Source organism: Centropristis striata, chromosome 9 (genome assembly GCF_030273125.1).
Source record: "Centropristis striata isolate RG_2023a ecotype Rhode Island chromosome 9, C.striata_1.0, whole genome shotgun sequence".
Lineage (NCBI taxonomy): Eukaryota > Metazoa > Chordata > Actinopteri > Perciformes > Serranidae > Centropristis > Centropristis striata.
Genome location: NC_081525.1, coordinates 21,939,839 through 21,960,015, shown reverse-complemented (window position 1 = coordinate 21,960,015; position 20,177 = coordinate 21,939,839). Strand labels below are relative to the sequence as shown.

Here is a 20,177-nt window from a genome sequence, read left to right as displayed (position 1 = left end):
TTAGTCTGCAACTCTGAAATGACACACTAAATAAAACTGAAATATCACATGTAGCGGAGAATTCAGCTATGTTTACTTCAAAGCTGTGGTATTCTCTATACTGTGATTGCTCTGCATGTGTAACCTCATCTGTGATTATTCCCTTGCTTATGTCAAAAACTAAATAAAGATGTGTGTCTGCATGTTTCATGTCTGTAGTTAAGATGACTTACAGCCAGTAACTGAGGTGAAGGTGAAGGAAACCCCATCCTTCCAGATGTGTCTAGTGCACACTGAGTGACCTCTCAAGAACCCTCATAAATCCCCACGCTATGAGGACAGACACCCAGTGGAAATGAAGCTTGAAATGATGGCACAGGGATGGTGCCTTTTGTATGTTTTTTCTGACATGAACAGGGGGATATTTTAGAGCCTCTCTGAACTCAGACTTTTCAACTGTTGTACATTCTGCAGTAAAAAGAAAGCATGCTCTCTAATCGGACTGTGAAAGTCTAGATTATGTCTCACTGATTTAATAAGATGGAGCCTCCCAAGTGGTTGTGCTTTTAACCCTTTGGCACTGAGACACTGGAGTTTTTTTAAATCTCCAATATATTACCATTGGATGTGCACCGCTCATACTGCATGTCAAATCTCCATGTTTATACATTTACATTTACATTTAGTCATTTAGCAGACGCTTTTATCCAAAGCGACTTACAGGAAGAGTAAAAGCAAACAATCAAGGTATAGTGCAATAAGAGCTATTAGTGTATCAATAAGTGCTAGTGACAATTCTTTGAGGAGTAGAATTATCATATGGTGCTAGGAGAGAAGATGCTCTCTGAAGAGCTGGGTCTTCAGGAGTTTTTCAAAGGTAGAGAGGGACGCCCCTGCTCTGGTTGGAACTGGTAGTGTGTTCCACCAGCGGGGAACAAGAAATGCAAAGAGTCTGGATTGCCTTGGACCAACGGGGGGCAGAGCCAGGCGCGTTCATTGGAAGAGCGCAACAGTCGTGAGGTAGCATATGTCTGAATCAGGGCCTTCAGGTAGGTAGGAGCAGTACCGGAGACAACTTTGTAGGCCAGTGTTAGAGATTTGAATTTGAATTTATAGTAGAGATTTGAATTTGAATTTATAGTACCTTCACTGTATCCAACTATGAACAACTATGGTCAGAGTGCATGTCAATTTCTATACATGCAGGAAAAAGTTTATGTTTAGATGTTGAGGATGCATGACATGCAGCCAAAACATTTAACTCTGAATCCCGCCCTACGGTCTCCATGGATAACTTAGATTTCAGTGGTGGCTTTCATCAACAGTAAGATACGCTGCCGCAATGACAAACAAGGACTACAGCAACTCTAGATTCATGATGTCAAAGAGGACAACATGAAAATTCACATTCATCCCTGCTGGAGAAACACAGCACATCCAATCAACATCAATCCTCCAAACCCCAATCTAACCACGAGAGACTGACAAGTAGAAAGAAAGATGACAGATAAACAATCTTGGAAACAAGGAGAGACAGATGTAGAACTGTGAACAAAGTGCCTATTAGCCTTGGGAAAAGTAACACATTAATAAAAATGATAAAATTGCAAAACTGATACTCACCCTCAGACCAGGAAAGCCGCTGATGCCGACCCCACCAACAGGCCCCTGTGAAACATCACAGCAACATCCTAAGTACACAGGACAGGACACTTACAGTATCACACATTCCTCATTCCTAAGGCTACATTGGAAACACTCTAAGTGTTACTTTATGTTTTCATGTGCAAACAAGTGAGATGACAAAGCATCCCAGCATATCCATGTCTGTTTCCAAAATAAATTAACCAAGGCTGCACAGTAATTTGTATAATTGACCACCGATTACTATTAATCCTCCTGCACACTCTCAAACTGAATATTAGAGACCTATTGATAAGGGTTCACACCATAATAGGCCAATTATCTTTCCATCCTTTGTGATGCCAAATTGTTATTTTTCTTATTTTTTAATTAATTTAGACAGAAGTGGTCACAAAAAAGGCATAACATACACAAAAAACTAAAACTAAAAGACTGAATGACTATCAACAGGCCAGTATTGTGCACCTGTACACACTGTGACTGATGGAAGAGGACAGGTAACACGCAGGGGTACCCAGACTTTAAAGATGAAGGAGAGAAAGATGAAATAACAAGCAAAGGTAAATTAAAAATGAGGGATACAAAAAGCAGATGGCTGAATTCACCAGGAGGCAAAGAGTTCCTACCTCATCGCCGTCAGGACCGGGAGGCCCCCTCTCTCCCGCATCACCCACCACACCCTACAGGGGAAGTAAATCCATGCTCAATTTAAGAAGGCCAGGGCAACCCCTGCCTATTTTACCCTTCACTTGACAGTACATAGACTAGCACTTTCATACAGGGGAATAAACAGTGGTGCATTTAGCTTCATCTACTTTCTTGCTGATTATATACTTTATTTCTTTGTTTTCTGTTATCCAGGGCAACTAACCTTTACTTTATACGTATCATTTAAAATGCATTTTACCCAAGTGGTTGATCAAGATCAAATTTGTATTGACATGGCTTGAAAATAATGCTTATTTAATGAAGCAAGATAAGCCAGTGTATTGGAGAGCTTGTGGACGGGCTTACAACAGCCCTGAGGCCACAGACTTTGATCCAGCTAGCCAGACATCACTTAGTGTTCCAGAAAAAAACCCTTTGGATGAAACAGACACTGGGCTGACTGCCCGCTTGGCAACTCCAACAGAGAAGCTAAGGCTTGTTTTTAAAACATTAACTTTTCACAGTGTGAGGGCCCAGCCTTGACATTCCATTTGTCTCTATCTTAATCTCAAATTTTTTCAATGCCACCCGGGAACAAACTTGGCATTGCAGGGCATATGCCAAAATACATGCCATAAAGCATTTATAATGTGATCTGCCACACCTTGTTAAATCTTCGACATTAGTTATTCCGCTCTTTTTCTCTCTCTGCACTGTTTTACCAGTGGCCCTCACGTTCCTCCTGCTTTGGCACTTTTAAAACAGATGCAAGATGCAGGTGCAACAATTAACTGTGAAGTACTGATTTTTTTAAGAGGACATACTGTTTACATTATCAGACAGATATTATTGCATTTTTACAATCTCCCCAATTTTCCAAACGAGACAACACATAAACTATGACTGCACTGTGTCTGCAAGCAACTGTGAGCTATGGCAGGAATTAAATGAAATTATTACATGTCTTCCTTTGGGGCCAGGTTTTCCAACAGGACCAGGAATGCCCTAGAAAAAGAGAAACAAGAGGATAAGTAACTCAAATCTGACACATGACACTGTGCTGCTCAAAGGGAACTAATCAAAATTAAGAGATTTTTACAAGTTACAGAAAAGTGAAATGTATTTTTCATTCATATATCTGAATAGAATGTTGGAAACCCACCCTCCTCTACTATAATGAAAATTTAATTGAAATTGAGAGATTCTTAACATGGTTTACTGTGAGACAGAATTCAAAAAATGTTTTGTCACACTGAAATAATAGCTCCCTTGGTACAAACAAAGCTGATGTGCAGAAAGCCACAACAGAGGAATGGAGATCAGGATTTCCCAAGTATAAAGGGGAGGAGTGATGTCATTCATGCATGGCCTAAATGGAAAATATCAATTTTCCTCACCTTTTTTTCTGTAACTTAATCATTTTAAAGCCAAATATGACAGATATAAAGAACTGCTGCCAGGCACACTTTACTTTTACCCAATATCTTACAAAAAGGACAGAAAAATGAATAAATTACTAAATAACACCTTCTGACATACATCTGTAAATAGTAAGTAGCTCAACATATCAAATATTCAAAGCGCTAAAACAAAATATCTCATGAAAGCTTGCATCTATCAAACCTCTGTCAGGGAGGTAATAAGTATCAGACAAGGGAGGGGAAAACAAATGCAGTGGGAAGGCATGCCTAGAAATAAATGTGGATAGCACTGGGAATGAAAAATGTGTCCAAGCACACAGGAATAGAGATAAAAAGATCTTGACATTATGGGCTTTTAACAAACATCACTCACTTTCTCCCCCTCTGGTCCTGGTGGCCCAGCAACCCCAGGAGGTCCAATGAAACCCTGGAAATCAGCAATATTTCATATCAAAATATTTTCTGAACATTTCAGCAACACATCTTTCAGCATAGTGGTACAGTAGCTCAACACAATACATACTTTTTAGAATAAACATAAGCATAAGAATAAGCATACACCGATTACAGAACTTGCCCACACGTCATCTTTTTTTTGGTATTGTTTTGATGTTTATTTTTTGTTTCAATAAAAATAAAACCCATTTAATTCCTATTCATGTATCAGTGCCCATGGTGTAAAAGGGGGCTCATATTCTTATGGTAGGTCCTTTCTATATATATTCTCTGGATATCTGTGACGCTGAGGTATCCTGTAGGAAATTCTGTAGGAATATTTGGTGCAACTGGTCAGTCTGCTTGAGTCACTCTGTCCATACAAACTCTCTTCACATTCTTTGTTCAAGTGTCCTGTTGAGATTAATTGCATACAAGCAAAAATTAAATGCATTTCCTCTCCCAAAAACAATTTGCAAAATGATTTATTATATTTTAAATCCAGCATTGTCGAAATCTATGTTTACTTTCTAGCTGTCTTCTTCCCTGCACTTGCTTGCACTTTGCTGCATATCTTGTTGTGTTACCATTACCTGTCAATCATTGTGATCATGTGAAACCATTGTGGATCACGTCACTGGCATGCATGTTTGTGTGTCGTCAATTCTGCTCATCATTTCTAAATGTACCCTGAAATACACTGGCTGTACTGTCATTCTGGACATGAAGACTACGTTATTTCCAGGCAGAAATACCTTGGCTCGATTCGAGTATTTATGTCAGTTCGCATAGGATGTAGTCAGTATGTATGAGTATTTTGTGCAAGACGGTCTGGTTTTTTTTTACTTAGACACTCATTTTCACATCTTATCAGCCTACTGCCTGTCTCCGAGGCTCTTTTCACACTGCCTGCCTGTCTGACATATTAATCCCAGCTATCCTCTTTCTCTGGGCTGCAATGCTCCACTTAAGTCCCATCTCTCACTAGCTAGTTTCACCCCCTTCCGTCTGCTCTCACATTTTTTCACATCTGTTTGTATTCCATCCTCTTTCTTCTTCTGTCAACCTGTATTGGGGCATTCCTCCTTGCTGAGGAATGAACCATAGTAAGATGAACCAGTCAGCCTTTATGGACACAACCCAGAGCCCGGACCAGCCCCCACAAGCAGTCTCACATCCGACAGTACGTCAGAAATACAACTCAGATTCTAAGCAGTCTCTCTGGAGCATGGCTGTGGGTCTGACACCGTCCTAATCCTTTCAGGAAATGAAGTGTTCAATCCAGCGCTGCTAAGGAAAAGAGAGCAGAATGAGAGCGAAGAGCTACTTATACTTACTCGGACACCTTTAGGCCCTGGGTTACCTTGTGGCCCAGCTGGACCCTGCAAAATGGAAAGACTCAGGTGAGGTGGACCTATTGTAACAGTACATGCATGATTAGTGATTTCACACGATGAGGGAAACAGACACATTAGACTCTGAATGGCCTGATAAGAGAAATACAGCAAGCTTGACTGACAGACAGCTAAAAGTAAACATGTTTTAAGTTGCAATTTATATTTTCTTCGACCACTCTGCTGGCAGTGCACACAGTTTAGGTCCTCATACTTCACAGACATCAGGAACTCAATTGCATTAATTCATGCATTTTATTGTCATCTACTTCTTTCAGTAAATTGTAGTGGAAATAGCAGTTGTTTAATGCATAATTCCAAATCCTAAATGGGTAAGAAACATGCATAGGAAATTATCATTATTATCATTGATGTGCATTTTTTTGTAGAGTTCTTGGTCGAGAAACGAAAAATATAAGAGGATCAATGGAGGAACTGGAAGCATATTTTTGTATTTTTCACTGCACCTGCCTGCCAGGGTAACCTGCAGCCCCGGCTTCCCCAGGAGGTCCTGGTATGCCCTTCAGCAGAGAGAGAGAGAGAGAGAGAGAGAGAGAGAGAGAGAGAGAGAGAGAGAGAGAGAATGAATGAACGGTGAATAGGGAGATTAGATGGATGGATAAAGTGAAAGAGGAGACACACAGACTTCTACCAGCATTGCCAACCGAGGAATAAAACGAGCACTGTTCAAGCTGGACAGCCTGCACCAAGACAACGCTGTCTATTAACTGTAACTTTCTGCGCCCTCCCATCCACCCCTCCTCACTGGCTCACCCTACTGCTTTTTCAGCCCACTGTAAAAATTACACTTTGCACCTTAAACGTGCAGCTGATGCTCAATGCTCCAAACAATCATAGGTTGCTGTAACCCAAAGGTCTGCACAGGTGCAATCAGTGACGTGTGTATGTTGTTATTCCTAAAATTTCTATGCTTAGCCTTTAAATGAGGAAGGGATGAGAGTCTGCGTAATAGTACTTACAACTGCTGAGATTAGTAAAGTAAAACGATTTCTCTTGCCCCCCCAAACACACACACACACACACACACACACTAAATTAACAACAACAAATTGTATTACCCATATACCCTTGTTTTTCCCCTGATTACTTAAGAGTTTCATTTGTCCTCTTTCCACTGTTTTTGTGTCTTTGTGTCTTCTTAATTTCACTTCTTAACTTCATACAGATGTGTATGTGGGGGAGGGAGGGGTGGGTTTTGTCATTTTTATTGTCTGTTTTTATTCTTATTTTTTGTAAAGCACTTTGTGTTGCATTTTTATGTATTTGTTCCACCGCACTGTTTAACTTTCTGTTATTGCATTGCCTTTTGCTTTCTTTTCTTGCTTGGTTTTGTCTGTCAAAGCACTTTGTCAAGAGTATTTTTTAAATGTGCCATATAGATAAAGTTATTCTAAAAATATATACATTGCTCAAAAAAAATAAAGGGAACACTAAAAATAACACATCCTATTCTGAATGAATGAAATATTCTAATTAAATACTTTGTTCTTTATAAAGTTGAATGTGCTGACAACAAAATCATGGAAATCAAATTTATTAACCCATGGAGGTCTGGATTTGGAGTCACACTCAAAACTAAAGTGGAGAAACACACTACAGGCTGATCCAACTTTGATGTAATGTCCTTAAAACAAGTCAGAATGAGGCTCAGTTGTGTGTGTGGCCTCCATGTGCCTGTATGACCTCCCTACAACGCCTGGGCATGCTCCTGATGAGGTGGCGGTGGTGCAACATGGCGTTGGTGGATGGAGCGATACATGATGTCCCAGATGTGCTCAGTTGGATTCAGGTCTGGGGAACGTGCGGGCCGTCCATAGCATCAATGCCTTCGTCTTGCAGGAACTGCTGACACACTCCAGCCACATGAGGTCTAGCATTGTCTTGTATTAGGAACCCAGGGCCAACCGCACCAGCATATGGTCTCACAATGGGTCTGAGGATCTCATCGGTACCTAATGGCAGTCAGGCTACCTCTGGTGAGCACATGGAGGGCTGTGCGGCCCCCCAAAGAAATACCACCCCACACCATTACTGACCCACTGCCAAACCGGTCATGCTGGAGGATGTTGCAGGCAGCAGGACGTTCTCCATGGCATCTCCAGACTCTGTCACGTCTGTCACATGTGCTCACTGTGAACCTGCTTTCATCTGTGAAGAGCACAGGGCGCCAGTGGCCAATTTGCCAATCTTGGTGCTCAGTGCTTGGGCTGTAAGCACAACCCCCACCTGTGGACGTCGGGCCCTCATACAACCCCCATTGAGTCTGTTTCTGACTGTTTGAGCAGACACATGCACACTTGTGGCCTGCTGGAGGTCATTTTGCTCTGGCAGTGCTCCTCCTGTTCCTCCTTGCACAAAGGTGGAGGTAGCGGTCCTGCTGCTGGGTTGCTGCCCTCCTACGGCCTCCTCCACGTCTCCTGATGTACTGGCCTGTCTCCTGGTAGTGCCTCCATGCTCTGGACACTACAGTGACAGACACAGCAGACCTTCTTGCCACAGCTCGCATTGATGTGCCATCCTGGATGAGCTGCACCACCTGAGCCACTTGTGTGGGTTGTAGACTCCGTCTCATGCTACCACTAGAGTGAAAGCACCGCCAGCATTCAAAAGTGACCAAAACATCAGCCAGAAAGCTCTCATAGGAAGTGAGAAGTGGTCTGTGGTCACCACCTGCAGAACCACTCCTTTATTGGGGGTGTCTTGCTAATTTCCTATAATTTCCACCTGTTTCCTATTCCATTTGCACAACAGCATGTGAAATTGATTGTCAATCATACTGCTTCTTAAGTGGACAGTTTGATTTCACAGAAGTGTGATTGACTTGGAGTTACATTGTGTTGTTTAAGTGTTCCCTTTATTTTTTTGCGCAGTGTATATTATACTGTAACTTGATATTGAAAAACTCCAAAATGCTGCAAAATGTTAGTTTTTTTGTTAAAAACTGTACTACTAACAAACTACTATTTTATTAAATTAACAATAATGGCCGAACACCTCCCAAAAACAAAACAGTTAATTAGAAGAAATGAATTATTAATAATTAAAGCAGATGTAGTGCGTACTTGTCTTTATATGAACAAATTATTGCCTGTAAGTACTTTTAAGTAACCATACAAGACTTCACAACTTACTTGTTCTCCTGGCAGTCCGGCTGGTCCTGCATAACCTTTAGGACCCTTGAAAATGGAATAAAACAAATGTATTTTCAGTATGTATCACCCAAAAACATCATTAACATCAACAAGATAACATTTTTATAACCATGCTAGCAGATCTATGAGACTGTACTTAAGTTACAGTCATGCTTTAAGCTTCCTTAGTCATCATTTTAACATGCTCAAACTTACAATTGTAACATGCTGATGCTTTGCAGGTATAATATATAAGATGTTGTTAAACACAAAATACAGCTGAGGCTGATGGGTATTTCATTAGTTTGCAGTAATTGGTCATAAATCTAAGTAATGGTTGACATTTCAGACCTGATGCTGACCAAACGCAAAAGATAAACTTACGTTCATCCCCTACACTTTAATTAGGTGTATTTGTTGCATGCATCCAACACCGATTGTGCACCTGAGGCATGCTGGGAGATGAGGAGAAGTCAGGATCTACTTTCCAGCACCCATAATGTTTTTCATAAAACTCGGAAGTTCTCAGGTTGCGGTTTAATGATCTCTGAACTCGGATGGTCTGATTTAGGGCTTGCAGGCTAATACTGATTGCAGATTCCTATGCATCCAAGACTGACATTTAAAATGAGTTTGATGATCAGTGTTAAAATCCACATGGTTTGTACTTCCTGTTATTGTTGGGCAGGAAGAAGATAGAGAGCATTGACAAAGACAAAGTAAGTAATCCCGTTTGTCCAGTGGAGTCGGTCTATGACCTATTCTGGGTTCTGACCAATAGATAGAAAATGTCTCTTTTGCAAAATACAGTGTGGATGAAATTTAAAAGAAAACAGACAGAATGAATACATAAAAACTGTCTCTAACATAAATAGTAGTTGGCTCAATTTAATCCACAGCACGTTTTGTTGTGCTTCAGCCAAATTCCACATTTAGTTAAACAAGCACTTCTACTTTAAAAACTAAGCAGGATTTATGGTTCGTTAAATCTGGGGTTTTCTTCTCTTAAGCCACTTTATTCTTCCCTTTGATTTGATTATCAACAACAGATGTTAACAGCTCCAAAAAACAAGGTCAGGGACAGGTCATTATCTTTTGGGGGCAGCAAGCCCTTCTTGCATGGTACCATTGACTCTGTTGTGTGCTTCCTGTGACACATGAACCTTCACACTCAATAAAAGGCCCACTTGGGGGTAAAGAGCATAGGCCCAGAGCCAGTCATTTCCTCTGGAAATACTTGACGGGGCACAGTTCATGTGCAGGGTATATTAGGTTCAGCTACTGCAAACACTGGGGTGGCCTCCTGGGAGGCAAGGTGAAGGCCAGCTATGTGGAGACCAGACTCAGAGCTTCAATAAGAGACTACCTGGACAACTGTGTAGATGGAGCCATGTGGGCAGCAGGGCAACCCTATGTAGCAGATCAAGTCTGTTCCGTAAAGGCCACAACATCAACTCCAGCAACATCTATGCCGATCACAGCAACAGCAATGTATCATAAAACAATAATGTAAACTCACTGGGGCATATAATCAAGTCTGAGTTTACAGTTAGAGGGCAAGAGTGTGCTTGTGTATATGTGCACACAGTACACATGGGGAGAATGCCAGTGTCCTTCACGTTATTGATAGCTGCATCCATGAAGTTCTCCTTTAGGCATGACAATTGTTGACCTGAGAAGGCATGCGATATTGTGCGTGTCATTGACCCCCTGACCCTAAGCAGGCTGCCTTTCCTCTTTTGGAAGACCTTTGACTTTGACCTCAAAGCCTGTCAGGTTTAAGCAAGGCAGCATCACATCCTAAAAGCCAGCTCTGATGCCTTGGGAGAAAGGGTACAACAACACAGAGGCAGAGGTATGGAAAGACAGTGATGAAGAAAACACAATTTGAGGTAGATAGATGAAGTAAGAAAGAAAGACTAGCAAGGAAATGTATACATTAAAGACGAAGATATTATATATGTTTATTTCAATTGAGATAAAGATAGACAGAAAGACTGCAGACAGGCAGAGAGCAGGGTGGGCTATAGGCTGTCTCTGACAGGGTAACCTAATACTGACCACATTAAGAGGCCTCTGCTTACCTCTGTGGCTAACACTTGGGGAGAACACGGTAGGAACACTGATATGTGTGTGTGTGTGTGTGTGTGTGTGTGTGTGCACTTATGCAAAAGTGTGTGTTGCATGTGTATTTGTATACATGCTCTTAACCCCTTAGCTTTACTCTTAAACCAACTTTTAACTTGTATGATCTGATAATATGTGGGCCTTCTTTTATCTCATCATAAAAATGATTTAAAGACAGCAGTAAAGTGCTGTGTTAAAAGTAAAATATAAGCAGAAATCTATTAGATCTCTTGGAAATCTGACCTACTTGGACACATCATACGAAAATAGTTTCTGACAGTAAGTCTTATAAACTTTCTTCTATCTTCATCATAAGCTGATGGTTTAATAACAAATAGTTTGATGAACGTAATCTTACTGGTGGACCTGGAAATCCATCCGGCCCAGGCAGACCTGGTGGACCTCTGTCCCCCTGTTAGAAGACAAGAACAAGAGAGTCTTATTAACATTAGGTTGGTTATTTTTAATAAGCCAGCTGTTGCTTCCAAAAGCAACAGCTGGCAAAGGTATAAAAACAAAACAAAGGTATATTCATTTGAATCATTAATGAACACTGAATAAAACTTTATTTTATAGCACGAAATCTCAGATGACTAATGAAACATAAGGAAATGTTTCAAAAGACGATTCATTATGATCACTGAATAAAATAAATCTGATATTTTTCTTAAGCAGAGGAAAGTGGTGGCTTTTCCACAGGCAAGTGAGATAGACAATTAAAAAGTAATTTTGCATGCAAAGATTCAAGTGCTAACAACTTCTACAAATGAGACTTGTTCTAAAGAGTGATGAGAGGTAGGCAATTATTTTTGGGGATGACTTCAAGATGAAGTTGGATAAATATTGTGTGGATAGGCACTATACATTTGGTTTTAAGTGAAATTAAACTATCCCAGAGAGGCTCTGATGAGAGAAATTATGGCAGATTTTCTTAGGGGATTTCTATGAGCAAGCATTAAAACTTGAAGGGAGAAAGACACTTCTGGAGCTTAATTAGTTCATGACTTTTAGCAGAGCTGCTCAGGAAAGTCATTACTGTGATGATGTCTGGAAGAAAATGAGACAAGGATGGAGAGAGAGTGGAAAGTAAAAGAGACCAGCTGTGTTGACGCCACACAAACAATAATAGAATGAGTCAGAAATGCAAAAAAAAGGCGTTTAGAGGATGTTGCTGAATTATCAAAAAAATGTATTAGATGAATTTCAAAAAATGTTTTCATCTCCACAAATTAGAGAGCGTTAAATCATTAGTGACTCAACATACACAGCTTTGTTCATTTTAGACCATCATGCTGTTGTGATCAGAAGCAACATTTAAGGATCCTTTTTAAAGTACTGACAAATAAAATCAAGAGCACAGAAAAAACTGTCAGTTAGGAGACACCAAGTGTCTAAATGGGGACTGGTGTGAAAACTGGAAGCATAAGCCGAGTACCAGCTCAGGTAAAATGTCTCAATACAAGTATTGCCACTGCAGGGAGTAAAACTTTTGTGAGAAATAAGAGAGCCCGAGAGGAAGACAAAAATGAGACAAATGGCAGATTTCTTACCTTCTCTCCTGGTGGAGCCTGGCCTGGAGACAGCCCGGGGTCTCCCTTTGAACCCTAGAATAAAAACAGGGTCACAGCGTAAGGGGCATCTAAACAACTGTACTATCACTCTTTGGCAGCACCAGTTTTCACAAATTATGATTATTTAAAACAAAATCTAACAATTTTCTTCATCAACGACATAGCCAGCATTAGAGCTTGTTTTTTTTAAATTAGAAAAAACATCATACTTGACACTTTAAAAGTTGTGTCACTAGTGACACAAAAGAACAGAAATAAAAACGGGTATGAATAGTAAGAAAACACATCAATCAGTCTTCTTTGATTGGTCAACATGTGGTGTGAACATGTGATGAGGTGTAGCTTGTATTGCTGCATACGAAGAGTATTATCCAACATTTTCAGCTTGTTTAAGTCTGATGTGTTAAGCTATTGTTTGACACCTTAGATCCGTACATTCTCTTCAAGAGATTTTGAGCATCATGTTTCCGTAGTTTTGACTGACAGCCAATGATGCATAGAAAAACTTGGGGGTGGGACAGCAGAAGTTCTACCACAGCATAAAACCAGTTTTCCTTTTTGTTGGAGGAAAAAAGGCAGCAGTGCTTGAAGCACATTGAAAGGCCCTGTTAAATCTTGCAAAAGCATATCGTCATAACCTTTCAGAGTGAGCTTAAAACACATGTCAACTAAGCTCAGCATCAGGGACTATCCTCTGAATTCATCCTAACCAAACACATTTTAACAGGAGATGTTTTCCCAAACTGAGACAAAGAGTCTCTCAATCTCTATTTCGCCTCCACAAAGGGGCTGGGGGTGTGAGGATGACTCACCAACAGGACACTATGGGCTGTGTGAATGTGGGTGTACAGGCTGAAGGAACAGAGAGCAAACAGGTGGCCACATATTTCAAAATAACCAATCGGACTCCCTCAGCCAAACGTGTAAAGTGTCTCAGCAAGGTCAGGGGTGAGAGAGAACAAGTCCATCTATCTCCCTGTGCTCTTTGACTAATCAAGGAAGAAAACAGAACATTCCTCTCTTCATGTGTGTGTGTGGGGTGAGGTAGACAAAAGGCTGCATTCGTAAATCAAGTCTGAAGCTCTACATTAAAATGAGAGCACTGCTGTTTGAAGAGTAAAAAATAAATATTGGTGCCACAATATAGGCTGAAACGCCAACAAAATGTCTGTTTCTAGCTAAAACTATTAGATTTCAGCATAGCTTATGATAATTTTAGCACTCTATGTCTACCAGAAAGGATAAGTTGCTGTTTGCAAGATAATGTTAGCAAGCCAATGTTAGCTATATGTTAACAAGATAATGTTAGCAAACTAATGTTAGCAAGCTAATGTTAGCGATATGATAGCAAGCTAATGTTAGCTATATGATAGCAAGCTAATGTTAGCTGTATGTTAGCAAGCTTATGCACTTAATACTGCATAGCTTTCTGAATTATTCACATTCTACTTCAACATGAGCTAAATATCAAATAATTTAGCTTAACTTACAGAAATGTAGTTAAAACTGATGCTGAAAAAATGACTTAGTGACAAAATGGATTGCATACGTAAGTTAAGCTGTTAACGAGTCTGCATCACAGTTTTCCTCATTGTAACTGCTGATGTCTCCTGTCTGTATACGTCTGTATCGACTATTGTCCTCTAAAAAGTTTAGTTTTTCAGTTCCTCAGCTTGTAAAAACATATTAATCGGTTCTTCACCCTGTTGGCAATGTATTTCACCACACAGCAGCTGTTAGACATGTTTCTGTTACTTGCTGACAGACATAATTATCAAGGAGGTTCTTTCTTTCAAGAAAAAGTGAATGGAGAGAGATGGACAGAGGGGGTTCCCACACTGACTGCATGGTGTATGCAGCCACTCTGTGGAAACCAGTCGGGACCACAGACACCACAACCATCTGCATGGAGCTGCCCACATCCTTGCTCTGTTGTAACGATGTACCCTTTACATCTGGTCTCATGTGAAAAGATCAAAAGAGATCTCTTTATTTTTCTCTTGATATGAAGTCAGTGTCATGGCTAATGGGCTGGGACCAGCAGGATTACGTCCTGTGGTGGAAACCCGGGTTACAATGATCTAGGCTATGTGGTATGACATTTAGGCTAACAACCAGCCTTTGGTCTTACGCTGTTACAATACACTGCCTCATTATTGTCACTCCTGCCTACATCTGGCTGTGTCTGGTTTAATCCCACTTGCACACGCTCTGAGCAGCAGAGTCCCTTAGGGGAACAACATGCCATTCTCTGTTATAATTGAAGCCATTTGATAAGAACTTCAACTACGGCAGAGTAGACTTGAGCATAAGATTTACTTTGCAATAATGTTTGGCAGGCCAAGTAACATGAGCTGCAGAACTCTCCTGATGAGGTCTAAAACTGACTTGAGCTGAGCCTCCGATGCAAATTCAAGAAAGAATCAGGCACATTCAACATGATGCGAAAACTAAATCTAAGTTGATGAACTGATTGTAACAAATACAGGCAATTGTGGCATCACACTCTGTACCACCTGACCCCTTTGGTCCTCACCACCTCTGATTCTGATTCTGATGTGCAGGCAGGCAATAATGACTATAAACAGAACCTCATGTTTTGCCTACCTAAAGGAGGAGATGGCTCTTGGTTACAAAATGACAAAAACAGACAATTTGATCACAAAGGAGTCAAAGAGTTTCCATCAACTAAGATACAATGTTCTTTGATTTCCCGTAGTAATGACACTGCCATCTCACGCTCTTGGTTCTGTTTCCTGCATGTGATTGGCAGGCCAGTATGTACAATGACAGTTCACTTCCTCAGGCAGAAGAGAGAGCTCATGCTTGTCATCCCCTTCTTTGAAATCTTAATTGTACCATACAATAATGACTCCTAAATCCAACCAACCATGCCATTATAAACAGTGGTGCTATCACATTTATCACCACTTCTTAGATGTGAAATTATAGGTTATGAAAATACATTACTTTGAAGACCACAATATACAATCAACCATCTGGTTGAAGCCCTAAGTGTTCTTTGTGCCTGACATTGTGTTCATTTTCTTGAATTTCATAACAAAATCCTGTGTCTCAGCAGAGTGCATGACCATGGAATTTTCCATGCCTTGGAACATGCAGTATTGCAAACACATGTACAATTGTTTTTATTTTTTTTAGAAATGAAATACAACCTTAAATTTTAGTCTCATTTATCATGTCTGAAATGATCACGTTAGAAATTGCTACATTCTGTATGTCCAGGAATTTAATGTTCCTTTTTATCTGTCTATTATCTGTCATTTATGTGTACACGTTTGAGCAATCAGCGTGACAGCATCTTGTTTTAGGGGAAAGCAAGTGTGTATCCTCTGGTTTGTACAATGCCAAGTCTTCGTTTTCTCTCCTTTTAGTTTAATTTCACAACTGTGACTTACATTATTTCAAAGCAAATTAAGATCAACAAGTTGTTTCTCCCTTAAGTATAATGAATTACATATCGTATATATAAAACTTACACAAGAAGTTCCACAGCAGCTGGCATGATGCCATGAAGTAAGTTATCTTTCAGAGCAGTTCACTGCACTGCTCAAGCTCTGACAGTTTATTGCTATTTTTATGTTTACCTAACATTCAGGTGAGACAGGTTATCAGTTAAGTTACATTTCAGTCAAATTAATGTCATGGTAATTACGACATCCCCCAGTCTCGAGAAATATTAGTTTGGTCTATGTCAAGCAGGTGACAGGTGAGAGGTAGCACCCACAATGGCCAAAACTCAATACAATATTGCAGATATTGTGATTAAGGGGGAGAAGGAGTGGCTCCCTGGTAAGACTTTTCCCTTCAAATGACTGACATACCAAAGTTGACTGTTGACAATTCAAGCAGACATTACAGTCACTTGTATTGGCATTAGCTGTTTGCAATATGCTTTGCAATGACACAACGTTTACGCACCCATGCAAACGGCATCTGCTGCTGCAGCTCCCTCCACGCCTCAACCTCCTCCTTATCTGGTACTTCATATCATTGAATTAACTCAGATTTAATGTCGATGTAAAAGTTGATTAAGGAGGATAAGCTCTCTGTTCAGAATCCTTGTAATTAATTGAGATTATCCTCAATGGCGGTGCCTTTTCTGCAAAATCTAACCATGGGAGAAGGCAACTCACCTTGGGCCCAGGTGGTCCGGGCTGTCCTGGGCTTCCATGTGGACCAGTGGGACCCTGGAACAGATGCAGACAGTCAGAGAAAGAGCACATTAAATGACTGTGTAAGGAAAACTCAGTATTTAGAATGATTTGTGATGCAGCTAAATTTCCTGCAGGTATATGAGCTAAAGCGAGATAAAATGATGTAAATAGTGTCTCTTGGATCAGTCAATACTAAAGTTATTGTTTTAATCATATTTCACATAAGGAAGCACCTTCTGGCGCGACCAATCACGGAAGCTCCTCTACCACCATGTCTGTCAGGACACAGACCAATCATGTGAATTCCTTGAACATCACAAGTATGCAATGAATGCACCACCACACTTATGCCTACAACTAGATGTGCACGTTCATATGCACGTGCACACACCCTAAATACATCACATTCCTCCACATCTGTAATCCTGCTGCTTGCAGACCATGCTTTCTCTGCACTACAGCCAAGACCCAGAAAGAAGGCTTTCCTTCTATCTTTTTTTATGCTCTTTCTCAGTAATCTAAGCCTGGTTTCTAAAAGAGTATGTTTAGTAAATTTAAAAAAACAGTAAACTCTCAAAGTAATTATTTGGTTGAACATTTTGTTAAAATATGTGATAAGAAATTACAAAACATAAGCAATACTGTGTATATATTTGGCCTGCAAATAATAAATAATAAAAGGTTACAAAACAGTAATATTACATTACATGTCATTTAGCAGACGCTTTTGTCCAAAGCGACTTACAATAAGTGCATTCTACAAAAGGAAATGTAGCCCTTTCCTTTATGAAACACTAACTGTTGAGATTGTTTTGAATAAGTGAACCTCTGAAGTAAAGTTTTCTGTTTCAATGACAAATGCCCACATCAAATGGTTCAAGGGCTCATAGTCTGATAACGTTAACAATTAAAGGCAGCAAAATGAGTCTGCTGCTTTGTGCTGAGACAGCAGAGACACAACCACAGTATCACATATACCCTCAGCTTCCCACCACATAATGATTCCAAGCCTTCCTCTGTCTCCACTTTATGTCTTAGCCTATGGGGTTAAGAGTATGTTCTATATCAGCTATGTGCTTTCCAAGCCTTTTACTAGAAGACATGTTGGTAACGCTTTATATTAAGGTCCTTGTAATAACCATTAATCAACAAGTAATAAGGCCCTTGTAAGTCCTTACAAGATGCTTATTAACATTATTGTGTGTTTATAAGCTTATATAAGTGTTAATAATGGCATTACAAACACCCATGACCCACCCATTATGTCTTTGCCATGCCTTTATTAATCTTATTTTGTTTGCTTATTGATATTAAAATATACTTTATTGCTCATCTATTATAAGTTAACTATAGGTTAACTATGCTTTTTGCAACTACCGGATCTAAAGCGAGAACAATGCCTTATTACTTGTTAATTTATGGTTATTAAGGACCTTATTATAAAGCGTTACCGACATGTTTAACTGTCTGCCACCTCTCTCTGTATTTCTGTGTATCTGGCCTCTAGTCTGCCTGTTGTGCTCTCTGTTTGAATAGAGAGAAAAAAATCACTAAAACATTCAGACCAAATTAAGCCCAGCCCTCTTATTCATTTTAATGTAGCCTATCTGAACAGTTGTTTCAATTCAACGTGACGTCATCTGACAAAATGCAGAACCAGCCAGTCAAATAAATGCAAATACACATTACTGGTGTATTACTTTGTAACACCATATTTCTACTGTTGCTATCGACAAAAGATAAATTGTTGCTGCTTTCCAGTATTCTAAACTCCTTTGTGGGTAATACAAAACATTGTGCAGTGTTCTGTTACTCCAATTTTCTTGATCATCTTTCATTGTCTCACTGGTACCTTAACCAACCCGTCCAATGCAACCTGTTGTCCTGTTTTAACAAAAAAATAAACAGCTGATGCACACAAACATTTACTGACCCAACTGTTTTTCATTATTCGTACTTCTGAGAGTCATTTGATGAACCTGCTGGTTCAAAAGCAGGTGCTCAAAGCTGTCTCAAGGTAATCAAGCATTACGTTAATTTTATTGCATGTTATTTTCCGTAAACACTGGCATACTGGAGATCTTTACATTCCCGAAGTTAAATTAGCCAAAAGATGTTGAGTAGCACTTCTGCAAAGACAAAAGTGAACTATTTATACACCTTCCCTCTAACACATACCACATCCATTTAGTAAAATGTGTCTTGTTCTGTTTAAAGATGCCTCCAGGGCCTGTGGCATAATCGCAGCATTGCATCATGACAGACTTGGCAGTTGCATACAGTGTAGTCTCGAGATCAGAGTGGAAATGCAGCTTGCTGCTGGTTGCAGCTGGTTTCATCTGGAACAGTTTGGTCACTCAACCTTTGTGCTCCTAAGGTGTGGACAAGTAAACAACATTGCCTGCATCCACAAAGTGAACTAATTGTCACGAGCCTTTACAAAGAACGTTTGTTTCTGAGTTTAATCACAATAACCAAAAAACATGTCTCTCAGTGCCTCATTTGCAGCTGGATTGTGTTGGTAAATACTCGCAGATCACATGTGGCCAGTGCCTGCTGACTGCCATAACAAAAGATGAAAAGAACAAAGTCAATGAATGTGTTAGTGCTGTTGATTAGAAAGTTTAGTGCCTTAAAGGCCAATAAACCTGACCAAAAAGCTCTTTATAGGAACTTTCAGTGATCAAACCTCAACACTTTCTGTTCTATCGTGTGTCCCTTGTAGAGCGGCCAGCTTCTCAAAAAATGACACACGAGTAATCTAAACAAAACAGCACTTTTTGTACACAGTTGTCTTTTGTTCCCATCTGTTTTTCTTTTAAGACCTTCCATAAGGTATTTATATTCCCGTTATTTGGGATCAGTCTACCAACTAAAATTCTCGGCACAGATACACAGACCACACTGTATAAAGGAGTTTTCTACTGCGTGAAAAGAGACACAAAAAAAAATCTGGTCATTTTCAAACATCCTCTATTTTTAATTATTCTTAATTGTATGCTACTATCCCATACAGTGAGATGGTCAGAATGTACCTTCTATTCAATAGATAACAATTACTTTACAGCATGTTGCCTTTGTAACATCACCTTTATGCAGGTAACTCACCCGAGAACCTCTTTTTCCTGGAGGACCAGGTAAACCAGGGGGACCAGGAGGACCCTAAATCAGAGAGACCGAGGGACAGGGAGAGAAGGAAGGGAATGTTGTAGAGAGACGGGGGAGAGAGGGAGGGAAAAGAGAGATAGAGTATGTTAATGGCAAGCAATAACATGCAGTTCACTGTCCAGGCCTCTGCGATGATGAGTATGTGCTATATTTATGTAAGAGCTATGAAGTTCAAAGACAGGAGCCAAGTGTTTTCAACTAAAAGCTCTATTAGGAATCTCTGAGCAGAAGGGTCAAGTTACATTCTCAAGATGAGACTGACACCACCAGCCTTTGGTCAGCCTGTGGGATTAACATAATCCTTGGTCATGGAAAAACATAGCATGAAACATATGGAACAACCACTTGTTATGTACTGGTAGATGTAAAATGAAAAGTGAAATAAAAAAACACATATTGAAGAGTTAAACCACACTGAGTCCAACGTTTCTTTGTAGATGTTAAATAGATCACAAAACTC

General features: G+C 40.0%; 1 protein-coding gene across 1 annotated transcript in view; it reads right to left on the bottom strand.

The window, feature by feature from the left end:
* Positions 1 to 20,177, bottom strand: part of LOC131978288 (collagen alpha-1(XXIV) chain) — a 93,785-nt gene that overhangs the window by 51,051 nt on the left and 22,557 nt on the right. Inside the window, exons 4-14 of the mRNA XM_059341891.1 lie at positions 19,658 to 19,711; positions 16,529 to 16,582; positions 12,351 to 12,404; positions 11,159 to 11,212; positions 8,674 to 8,718; positions 5,989 to 6,042; positions 5,465 to 5,509; positions 4,066 to 4,119; positions 3,232 to 3,276; positions 2,250 to 2,303; positions 1,603 to 1,647 (exon numbers count right to left, since the gene is read on the bottom strand). Coding sequence (XP_059197874.1) covers positions 1,603 to 1,647; positions 2,250 to 2,303; positions 3,232 to 3,276; positions 4,066 to 4,119; positions 5,465 to 5,509; positions 5,989 to 6,042; positions 8,674 to 8,718; positions 11,159 to 11,212; positions 12,351 to 12,404; positions 16,529 to 16,582; positions 19,658 to 19,711 — 558 coding nt within the window. The remainder of the gene's footprint in view (positions 1 to 1,602; positions 1,648 to 2,249; positions 2,304 to 3,231; positions 3,277 to 4,065; positions 4,120 to 5,464; positions 5,510 to 5,988; positions 6,043 to 8,673; positions 8,719 to 11,158; positions 11,213 to 12,350; positions 12,405 to 16,528; positions 16,583 to 19,657; positions 19,712 to 20,177) is intronic.